At 47.9% G+C, this 12134-nt stretch overlaps 1 protein-coding gene across 1 annotated transcript; it reads left to right on the top strand.

Moving 5' to 3' along the window:
• The first annotated feature begins 1425 nt into the window (after positions 1–1425).
• On the top strand, positions 1426–10310 carry LOC311246231 (uncharacterized protein). The gene is made up of 2 exons (XM_084336353.1): positions 1426–1461; positions 8892–10310. The coding sequence occupies exon 2, from the start codon at positions 8909–8911 to the stop codon at positions 9542–9544; it is 636 nt and encodes a 211-aa protein (XP_084192479.1). The 5' UTR covers positions 1426–1461; positions 8892–8908; the 3' UTR covers positions 9545–10310.
• The last annotated feature ends 1824 nt before the right edge of the window (positions 10311–12134 follow it).

Raw genomic sequence — 12134 nt, 5'->3', positions numbered from 1 at the left:
AACCCACACGTGTATGTGAATCAACTCAGACTACCATTGACCTCATTCTGACCTCCGACAAGTCCAAGATCTCAAATAAAGGGGTTCTGTATCGTTAGTGGCTTAGCTTGGCATCACTACTGCACTATCTCGCGTACGTGCACGCGTACTGAATAAACCACAAATGTACCTCTAATACCAGTATTAGTCTGACCACACCCCTCATCAGCTTACCTTCATAAGCAGGTGTGTGGTCACCTGCTCTCCTCCTTCTCGCTTTCACCACAAGGAAGAGGTGCCTCGGTAGATCACCACACTTGACACCATGATGGAAGAAATTGGATTAGGAACAGCTTGGGAAACAAGGATACGTTGACATCATATCTTTATTTTCTCTCTCACTATTTTCGAGAAAATACGGCGATATTGTCTTCGTACTGGAGTGTCTAGAAGATGATGATCATTCTAAAAACCCTCCACCGGTTTTCGTATTGGGAGCACGCCGCTGCATGCTTCTCAACTGCAGTTCCTTGCTGTGTTTGTTGGGGTGAAACCTGTCAGGCCACAGCTGAACTGTCGGACATGCCGCTGTTGTGAGGAGCGGTGCGTTCCAGGTTGGGTGAGTAGTGTTTGCTGGCGGGCTCCACTTGTCTGTTAGTGCTATGGGGGCTACTTGACAAAGTTTATGGAAACCGGCCCCAGGCTAGGGTCCTTTGTTTAGCCGCCTAGGCGACAGAAGGCCTTGGTCTGGCGACCATTATAGTTTTAACTAGTGGGCCGCGACCATTGACACTGGTGATCCCTGTGTGTTCTGGACGAGTGGATTCTCTCTGTCACCGTGTTAAGACCCCATCTTTCATATCCAAATGAGAGTATTCCTTCACGAGGGGATATGTGCATGTAATGTGCGATAGCGGCAGATTCATGTTCAAAGTCAGCTATACAGGCCAGTTGGTACTGTGCTGATTCCGCCGGACGTGGTAATGTCACCGTTGTGAAGCGGTGTTGACGTCTTGTTTTCTCTTTTCTCTTAAAAAGTGAGGAGGGGTTCAGAACGGCGGCCTGTCTGGGTGAGTGTTATGTCATTGTTTACATGTTCATAGCTTATGGTTAGCCGGTCAGTGGCCTGGCGCGGGGTAGCTTAGCTTCTCGCGCGCCGCCGGGAGCTCGCTTCTGATCGCGTGCGTCGTTAGATCGGCGTCTCGCGAGCGGAAGCAATAGCACCCGAACGGTTGGAGCAGCCGTTAGCTTGATGCTATTCTGTTGAACGTGCCTTGATTTTAACATGTTTTACACTCTTGACCACGACGTCATCCTTGACAGGGGATGTTCGTCGACCCTGCCCTGAGCCTGGACAGGAATTGCGTCAACAAAGAGGACTGTAGCGACTGGTTGGAGCGGCGACGCTGCCCGGATCGAACAACACAGGACGGCTGTGTTCTACGGTGTCTTGTGACTGCACTTCGCTGATCTGCGTTCCGGGTAGGTACGGGGTTGGCCAGACCTCATAACACGTCTTCTGGTTTTACTTTGCTAAATGTATTGTGAATAACGGTGTTTTTTCCCAAAGCGTGTGTTGTTGCAATGCATTTGGGATACGTTGCGGGTTATGTGTGAGCTGTTTTTGTCACTGGCAGTTAGCTTCTCCGTGCAGATCGTGATGTATTGATCTGGTTGTTGTGTGAGAAACATCATGGTGTTTGTGTACCGTGTACTCACTACTAAGGCAACTAACCTATGAAGCTATGCTTGGTGACAAGTGAGTAAAAGAATGTTCTTTCTCAGACTGTAATGACAATGAACAGTGAGTTCACACATTAACAGGTTTTCCTGTTTTAACTGGCCGTATTGAGGGTAAAATAGGAGGATTGTGTTTTCCCCCCCGGTTCCCTGGGGACTTTATCACCTCCTATCAGACATGTTGTGCATTAATTGTGTCTTTTGTGTGGTAGGGATACGATGTAACTCTTAGCTTGATTGCTGAGGTTGTGCTAAATCTGCTGGAGAAACTTATTTCCTAAAGGGAAATTGGTTTGGTTGCTGTCATGTGTGCTTGGCAAGGCCTGTGGTCGATACTAATCAAGAATGATGTATTCTCTCATTGTGAAAAAAACGGCGTTCCTCTGTTGAGTGTTTTTGCCATTTTTTGTAGGTGATGATGGGTTGTGTGTGTCATGTGACCTACAACTGGGTTGTACTGGCCACAGAAGCACATGTGTATGTTGGACCGGGGTTCTTAGAGCCTTCTCTATTCTGTGTTTTTCCTTAGTAGAATTCAGATAGCAGGTTAGCTCATGCGCTGTGTGGAGCTGTGAAACGCTTCATAGAGCTGACTGTGACTGTGTCATATTCTCTTTTTGTCGTTACGTCGTATCATGGGTGTGGGGTCGTAAAGGGGTGAACTGGTAACCTTTCCTCTCCCCATTGTTCTGTCGGTCAGGGGTACACCCCCTGTCCTTCAAGGTTCCCGTCACGTGGCGGTTCGGCACGTTACGGGGGGGGGGGGGGGGGGGGGGGAGGGAGTTCCTGGTCCCACGGCCTGGTATATTGGGCGTGTGCACCGCAGGAATTCCCCCGCCATAGAGTACGTCACCGTGCGCGTCTCTGTTGGTAGGACTTCCGTGTGCTGTTCAGGTCCATGTGATGGATCTGTTTTCAGGGGGGGTGGTCAGGGCTCCTCCTCACCAAGCGCCTATTCAGGCCTTCTGTGAGTTCGGACTCCTTCTTCCATGTGAGGAAGCCTCCATCAGAGTACAGAGCCTTCCTCCTCAGATTGTCAAAGTGAGTGGACCCTCTAGAAGGGTCCTTTTCTATTGTATGTATATTCGATTCAATTCGTTTATTGAGTGTGTATGGGTTCAGTGCCTCTTCCCCGGAGGCCCTAAAACCAGTTTTTTACATGGCTCAAGGTGCAATATATTCTTTTCAATCTGTACAGCTCGCGTGGGAAGTCTCTCTGGGGATCCCCGTCTCTTTCCTATGGGAGGGTGGTGGGATGTAAAAATGTGAAAATTTTTTACCCCGGCTGTGTAGACTGGGATACATACTGTTGATGCTTCCTTCTTTCTATTCCAGAAGTGTTGGAGTTAGGGAGTGTCACACCCCTCTTGTCGTTCCCCTGGGCGCCTTGGGGATTCAATGACAGGTCTAAATAGCCTGTTCATTGATGGGGGTGTGTCCCGACGGACGTATAGTGCTAGCTCGCTGTAAACAGGCGATTGACTGGCACGCCTTGGTTGCTTGTGGTTGAAACAGCGTTTTTATAAAGCAACTGAGATGGGGGTTTTTCCTCTTCCGGCGACCACATCCCATGACCTGGGTGGGTTGTCGACGGATTCTCGTTCATGTCTGGGGGATGATGACGGGATGGATCTGAACATATGTAGTGGGGTCTCACGCCCTTGGGGTGGGCCACCAGGCGCGGTTCGTCCGAACGTCTGGGTGGCGCCTTCTTTTCATGTTAAGATCAACACGCATATCTGCCCTTCTCCTGGAGTAGGCATGTCGGCGTGGTTAGGGCACGGGACTGGTTCTGGTCACGCTGGTCCAGATCAGTTGAACCCGTTGTCCGCCGGGGATGCAGATCTGCTGTTCTGGTACCCTGAGGGACTTGGGCTTTTTTCAGGGGGAAAAATGCCAGGTCGGTCTGGGTGTCACAGGGTTAAGCGCTATGGAGACCCTGGTTGGGTATGTTTTTACTCAGCACTGTCGTCATGGCTTACAGCCATGCCATTCTGTACGCGCTCGATCTCGTCGGATCTCGGCCGCTACACAGGTTGGTCCTGGTTAGTACTTGGTTGGGAGACCGCCGGGGAATACCAGGTACGGTGTGCTTAGGGGCTGGTTCTCCATTATTTTTCGCTCCTCTCTCACGCATGGCGAAGAGGGGCCTGTGGGGGTGGTTTTTTGACCTCCTCTGGTGACCCTGTGCTTCCCGTACCGCCAGGCCCGGTCCGAAGTGATGTTTGCGACCCGTAGGCCTGGGTTAACCCTTTTTGGAAACTGAAACACTTGTACTGCGGTATAGCCGGTGTATACCCGCAGGTGTGTTTTGGAGTTTTTTCTTGAGGGGTTATAGGAACAACCACCGCATTGGGTAACACCGAGGTGGTTGATTCCCTGGTGTGTTGGAGCAGTGTCAACTCCCGGGTTCACCGTTTGAGGGTGCCCCTGCACGTTCATGACGTCTGCCAATCGTGTCAGCCTTCTCTGCCTCGACCCCTCTGGGTGGGGGTTGTTAAATGGAGGCTTGGTCATGCAACACCGCCAGCTTACGCTCCTTCCGCCGGGGCGGCTGTGTTCAGCTGTCCCCTCTGGCGCCTGTCTCGTCCGCAGTCTCCAGGCTAGGGTTAACAGCCTGTTGCCTGGTTTTTTCCCCCGGTGCGCTGCCTGCTTCCGTTGGTTAACCTTTTTTGTGTGCTTACGGCCATGCTGACTGCCTGTTCTGCAGGGTCAGTGTGCCAGGCGGTGTACTATTGGGGGGACGGGGCCCGCTCAGCTTACGGCCATACCGACCTGAACACGCCCGGTCTCGTCCGATCTCGGAAGCTGGGCAGGTTCTGGCCTGGTTGGTTCCGCCTGGGGATACCAGGTGCAGTAACTGAGGGGCCTTTGTCCGAATACGCTGGCGATGTGGGGGGCGGGGCACTACGTGCCCACCTGGTGGGGTCTTGATGCTGGCATCATGGACTTCTCCGGGCCCCCATTCTAGGGAGTCCAGTCCTTTTGGTGGGTCTGGGTCTTCCTTCGTGCTCCGCTGCTACGGCCTTGCCACGGGGTTGGGTTTGCCCTTGACCCCGTGATTCTGGGGGCAGTAACGAGGTTGTTCCTCCGTTCGTTCCCGGGTGGCATGCGGGTTGTGCGTGTGTAGTCGTGGGGTCAAGCCACGGTCTGCTCACCCTGTGCGTTGAGTTGCTTGAGTGCCTCTTCGCACGGTCGGGTCCGTCGCCCTCCCGTGACGTCCCTAATAGGGGGGCTACCCTCCATTAGGGGGGGTCGGGGGGGCTCGGCCCTCCCTGTTCTGATGGTTTTGGGGGGCTGTCAGCGGGGTGTATTTGTCAGCCAAGTGGCTCCGCTTGGCCTCCCTTGTGCAGTAGTGATGCCAAGCTAAGCCACTAACGATACAGAACGTTAGGTTATGACTATAACCAAGTTCTGTTAGTTAGGGGCGATGCTTGGCATCAGACGGCCGCTGCAGCCCTTGTCCTCACCTTGTGGTGAAAGCTTGGGAAGGAGGAGAGCAGGTGACCACACACCTGCTTATGAAGGTAAGCTGATGAGGGGTGTGGTCAGACTAATACTGGTATTAGAGGTACATTTGTGGTTTATTCAGTACGCGTGCACGTACGCGAGATAGTGCAGTAGTGATGCCAAGCATCGCCCCTAACTAACAGAACTTGGTTATAGTCATAACCTAACGTTATAGCATGTGGGTTAAGTGATCATTATATGATATTCTGTACCCGAAAAAAACTAAAACAAAAGGCTGGCTGCCACAAAACAGTCACATCTAGAGACCTCAAAACCTACTCTAGCGAGGCCTTCAACCTTGAACTGGAGAGTCTGGACTGGTCAGATGAACTCAATGGTACACTGGTTGACGAAACATGGCTTGGTTTCAAAACCAAATTCTCAGCAATACTAAACGACATGGCCCCCCTAAGAACCACCAGGGTAAAAAAATCGCGCTGAGCTGTGGATGCACTCCGAAATACTGGCCGCTATGAAAACCAGAGACAAAAAATGCTCTGAGTTTCGTAAAAGTCAGTCAAAGCTTACTAAAAGCACGAGCAGTGAACTCCAAGCCCACGTGACTGAACTCAAACTAGAAAGAAACAGACTAAGAAACGACGTAAACTCCATGATCAAAACTGCAAAAAATAATTTCATCAATGACAAAACTGAGGAAAACAAAAACAAACCACGTGAACTTTGGAAATTACTCAATAATCAACTAGGATGCAGTAAAAAACTTAAAACCAGATTCTCAAACATAAACATAAAAACGGACAACACGCTCATCACAGACAAGCTGGATGTAGCCAATTACTTAAACATTTTCTTCACAAACATAGCCACAACACTGGTAAACAAACTACCCTCCCACTCAGGGCTTTATGGGGTAGAACACATAGTAGCTTACTACAAAAACCTAGGGGTCCGCAAGGACGACTTCAAGCTGGAAATGGTAACAACAGATGAGGTACTCAATAAACTGAGCGCCCTCCAACCTAACAAGGCCACTGGCCATGACAACATCCCCTCCAAATTCCTCAGAGACTCAGCAGCCGCCATCACACCAATCATCACACACATAATAAACCTCTCCATAAAACAGGGACACGTCCCCAAGGACTTCAAAATTGCGAGGGTGACCCCTCTGCACAAAAAGGGCAGCAAATTAGACCCAGGCAACTACCGCCCTGTTTCTATTCTCACCTCCATCTCGAAAGTCATGGAAAAAATAGTCTACGAACAGGTCGAAAAGTACCTAGCGGAAAAAAATCTAATCTACGAATTCCAATCTGGCTTCAGAACATCCCACTCCACTGACACATGCCTTCTCTATTTGAATGACCACATCAAACAAGAGGTGGACGCAGGCAAATACTGCGGCATGGTCATGCTGGACCTACAAAAGGCCTTTGACACGGTCAATCACTCCATTCTGATTGACAAGCTAAAAGCAATTGGTTTTGATAGTCTATCAGTGAGCTGGATGCAATCCTACCTTGAGGGGAGGGAACAGATGGTGGAGGTAAACGGTACCCTATCCCCCCCCCTCACAGTGAGCTGTGGTGTTCCACAAGGAAGCATACTAGGACCGCTACTGTTCCTAATTTATGCAAATGACATGTCGTCAGCTTGTGACTGCAACTTGTTCCTGTTTGCGGACGACTCAGCCCTGCTGGTCTCTGACAAGAACAAGTTACAGGTTGAAAAAACCCTCAGCTCGGAACTAGGCAGAATCTGCATATGGCTCGCTGATAACAAACTATCATTACACATGGGCAAAACAGAGTCCATTCTCTTCGGTTCAAATAACAAACTCAGCAAGACCGACGGCTTCTCAGTTACAGTGGGTGACAATATTGTCACAAGGAAAGATGAAATTACCTACCTGAGTTCCATCCTAGAGGCTAATCTCTCCTGTGACAAAATGGCATCCAATGTAATAAAAAAAGTCAACCAACGAACTCGATTCTTGTACCGGATCTCCTCTCTGGTAAACAAGAACACCCTGAAGACTCTGGCAGGAGCACTCATTCAGGGGTACTACGACTATGCTTGCACCTCATGGTACCAAAGCACCTCAAAGGCGCTAAAAACAAAATTACAAACATCTCAAAACAAACTGGTCAGACTACTGCTTGACCTTACTCCTAGAACCCACCTCACCCCTGCCCACTTTGACAACCTAGGATGGCTTAGAGTAGACGACAGAGTACAACAACTTGCAATGGGCCTGGTCTACAAGATACACTACACGACCAAGGTACCCATGTACATGTCAAAATACTTCCCAAAGGTCAGTGAATACCACGATCACAACACCAGAGGGAGCTCCACAAATCATGTTAAACCCAGATTCGGCTCAAATAAGGGACTAAACACGTTTCGCAATTATGCCACATCAATGTGGAACGCCCTACCCAAAGCTGTAAAGGAATGTGGATCACTACCCACTTTCAAAACCTCTCTCAAGGGACACCTACGGGAGACTGCAATTCAACACTGGCCCCTGTAAATATCCTAACCCAACCCCCTCCAATGTACAGTCATTTACCTAGTATGGTTTTGTCAATAGTTCAATGTACAATTGTGTTTGTTTGTACAGTGTCTCCTCCCCCCCCCCCTCAATGTACAGTGTTACTTGTTTATACAGTGTGCCCCCCGGCCCCCCCCCCCCCCCCCCAACCACCTCCAATGTAAATTACCCAGTATGGTTGTCAATATCCCAATGTACCCAACCCCCCCCACCCAACCTCCTTCAATGTACAGTTTCTACGTCAAATGTATATACTCCCTTTTCTTGACTCCTTCTGTATCACAAACAGTACTGTATTTGCAAATCTGGTATGTCATAAATGTATAGATGTAGCAGTACTGACTATCTGTATGTCATGTATGTCATATATGTCTATATGAATTGAAAATGGGGGACCCTGATGGAAACAAGACAAACGTCTTTCTCAGGTCTGCATCCCCTTAACAATTGTATGTATTGAGCCGTACTGTATTGTACCCATTCTGCAATCTGTTAAATAAAGTTTTCATTCATTCATTCATTCATGCAGACCAGAGAAAGATGTTTGTCTTGTTTACATCAGGGTCCCCCATTTTCATAGTGACATTTATGACATACACAACATACATGACATCATGACATTTATGACATAGGGACATACATGACATACAGGTATATAGTACTGTTACATTTGTGACATATACGATATGCAAATATACAGTACTGTTACCCAGAGATCCTAACAGAAAATATATACATCTGATGGGGAGGAGACTACATTAGGAGGGGGGCCAGGGGGCCAGTTTCGAATTGTAGCCTCCCGTAGGTGCTCTTTAAGAACAGTTTTGAATGTGGGTAGGGCGTTCCACATTGTTGTGGCATAATTGCGAAGTCGTGTCACAGTGATCTCCTGGTTGTTCCCCACCTAGGTTATCTAACTATCGCACCGCTACAACTAGAAACACTGGCCTGGCCTGCTTCTAAGTTATGTGGCCTACCTTAAAAAAATTAAGATTATATAATTATTATTATTATTTTTTTTTTTACAGTCAGGTAGTAGCAGACTGTGCCAGAGACTGTGCAGTGTTTAGTAATCAGTAGTCAGACAGGCCTTATGTTTATTTAAATGTCATACTTCATTGTTGATCTACTCTCCCTTTCTTAGGAAGCCCCACCACCACCATGGTTAAGACCCTGAGCGTGATGGCCGATCTCAAGGATTCTTGGTTTGGCCGTCCCGTACCAAGACATGGACTGAAGCTTCTCTACTGGTTTGCAAATGACTACATTTATTTTGATCATGATAGCCAGATTAATCTAAATTATAACCCAAAACAAGGAGATTTTGGCTTCCACGACTTCAGGAACATACAGGACTGTAACAACCACAGCTGTAGAAAACTGCTCCCAGAGGTAGGGTTACCCTACTACGAGGTGGGGAACCTCAGCTCGAACCAGAAGAAATCTGCTGAGTTGCCGGAGTACGTTCGGGAAGACTACACAGCAGGTCATCAAGATAACAGCAACACAGACCGCATCATCATCAGTCTGCGGCAGAACATGCAAGTGGAGAAGGTCTATGTGACCCAGCATGAAGATAGTAGTGGCTTTGACCCCGCCCACACCTATTGCATCAGCAGAGGTCTGCTTATGACCATCCGCAAGCTATCACTGGAAGACTTCCTGTTCCAGATCCAGAACGGCATTGCCAGGGCGCCGGTAATCTTCCAAGATGGCATGCAAGTTGATCAGCCACCTCGTATCCACCTCATCTCTCATCAGGAGATGAGAGATGAGAGATGCTGTGTAATACTGTAGAAGATGATTCACCTTCAGTTCTCTACCATCTCCATGTTTATCCATACCGGTAAATACAACTTGTTTTTTAGTTTGTGATTGGCCTGTAGGCGAATACATTATGTAAAAGAGATTTGTATGAATACATAAAGGACCAACATTGTAGCAAGTACGTTTGCTACATGCATAATTTCCATAATTCTAATTGTACCAATGTCAATGTTCTAATGTCATCATTCCACTCACTCCTGCCCACTACAGGGACTAATAGTGAGGTATTAGTTTAACTGTTTAGTCTTTACTACTGTTTGTAGTTACTGTCTGGTATTAGTTGATCCATTTAGTGTCTGTAGTCTGCTTGTTTTGTCAGTGTCTGGTGTTTGTCTTGTCGTCCATAGTTGTAGTTCCTTGTCAGTCTGTTTCCCCTCCCAGGTGTCTCCAATTGTAATCATCTCAGGTGTTTCTCGTTTGTCATTTGTTCCTGTGTATTTCAGTTCCTTGTTTCCTGCGTCAGTCCATTGTCGATGTTGCACAGTCTATGTTGCACTGTCCATGTGTCAAGTAAATGTTCCCTGTGTTAGATATTCTGGTTGGTGTTTAGATATAATTATTTTGTTTTCCCTTTTCACCTCTTCCAGTGTTTACCGAGAGGTTTTGTTTTGTTCGTTTTTTGTACCCTTGTTTCTGTTTGAGATTTATGTTATCAAAAACCCTTGGACTTCAACTTGTCTGCTCTTGGGTCCTGTTACACAACCACATTGTGACAGAATGGATGTTCCCCGGGTTCTATGTTCCCCGCTTTGATTGATTGAAAATTTTAGACCACCAGCCCTGATTCCAAACTCTAACCTTAACCAGTTCAAAAGAGGGCCTAAGCTTAACCGTTCGAAACAAGGCGGACATTAATAATTAATAAAATAATACAAATTAATAAAATGTTCAATCTATTAATCAATCAAAGCGGGGAACATAGAACCTGGGGAACATAGGACCCGGGGAACATAGGGATGATCCCCTATTCAGAATGCAGCCGACCAGAACCAAAAGTAGAGAGCACATTACCCCTGTGTTAGTCATGTTACATTGGCTACCTGTAAAATACAGGATTGATTTTTATTTTGTGCTCACCACCACAAGGCTTTAAAGGGTGAAGCTCCAAGTTACATTAGTGAGCTCATGACCCCCTTACTGCCCCAGTACGGCTCTTTGCTCCTCCAACCAAGGGGTGCTCGTCGTCCCCCGGACCAACTTAAGACCAAAGGTGACCGGGCTTTTTCAGTTTTCAGGGTCTTAAAACCTTTCTATATAGTCGGGCCTTTAATCTATCATGTATGCGGTGTAACACTTGTGTGTGGTTATGTTATTTTAATAAACTTTTTGTAAAGTATTTTTACAAGCTTTTATGTGATTTGTGGTTGTTATTTTGATTAACTTTTTATTGCCTGAAAAGCACTTTGATTTTAATCTAGAAAAGTGCTATACAAATACAATTTACCTTACCTTACCGACCAAGTATGGACCTAGCAGACAAGTTGGGTGAGGCATTGCGATATCTCCAAGAATTTGTGAATTATTACCACCCAGCCTACAGTTTGGAGGAGAGGAAGACTGCTCTTCGGTTGGTCTATTCAATGATGAGGTGGAGTCCTGAACTGTGCACCTCAGCTAGAGGAATTGGCCATGAATATGTACAGGGTACTCTTCCAGCAGGGCCGTGCAGTGACCTTTAGAGGGGCAGGTGAATATGTACAGGGTACTCTTCCAGCAGGGCCGTGCAGAGACCTTTAGAGGGGCAGGTGAATATGTACAGGGTACTCTTCCAGCAGGGCCGTGCAGAGACCTTTAGAGGGGCAGGTGAATATGTACAGGGTACTCTTCCAGCAGGGCCGTGCAGAGACCTTTAGAGGGGCAGGTGAATATGTACAGGATACTCTTCCAGCAGGGCCGTGCAGAGACCTTTAGAGGGGCAGGTGAATATGTACAGGGTACTCTTCCAGCAGGGCCGTGCAGAGACCTTTAGAGGGGCAGGTGAATATGTACAGGATACTCTTCCAGCAGGGCCGTGCTGAGACCTTTAGAGGGGCAGGTGAATATGTACAGGGTACTCTTCCAGCAGGGCTGTGCTGAGACCTTTAGAGGGGCAGGTGAATATGTACAGGGTACTCTTCCAGCAGGGCCGTGCTGAGACCTTTAGAGGGGCAGGTGAATATGTACAGGGTACTCTTCCAGCAGGGCCGTGCAGAGACCTTTAGAGGGGCAGGTGAATATGTACAGGGTACTCTTCCAGCAGGGCTGTGCTGAGACCTTTAGAGGGGCAGGTGAATATGTACAGGGTACTCTTCCAGCAGGGCCGTGCAGAGACCTTTAGTGGGGCAGGTGAATATGTACAGGGTACTCTTCCAGCAGGGCCGTGCAGAGACCTTTAGAGGGGCAGGTGCTAATGTATCAAAATGTTAGAACACCAACTACAGCGTAACGCAACTAGCCAAATTATAGCATTAGCAACCAATATTCAGATAATTAACACTGTATCTTACAACAAACTGCATCAAACTATATGATTACGCCTTAGAGGGCGGCTGGGTGGCGCAGCGGACATTGCGCTCGTCAC

The sequence above is a fragment of the Notolepis coatsorum genome (assembly GCF_963971535.1).
Source record: "Notolepis coatsorum genome assembly, chromosome: 1".
NCBI lineage: Eukaryota > Metazoa > Chordata > Actinopteri > Aulopiformes > Paralepididae > Notolepis > Notolepis coatsorum.
This window is presented reverse-complemented; position numbering and strand designations above follow the sequence as displayed.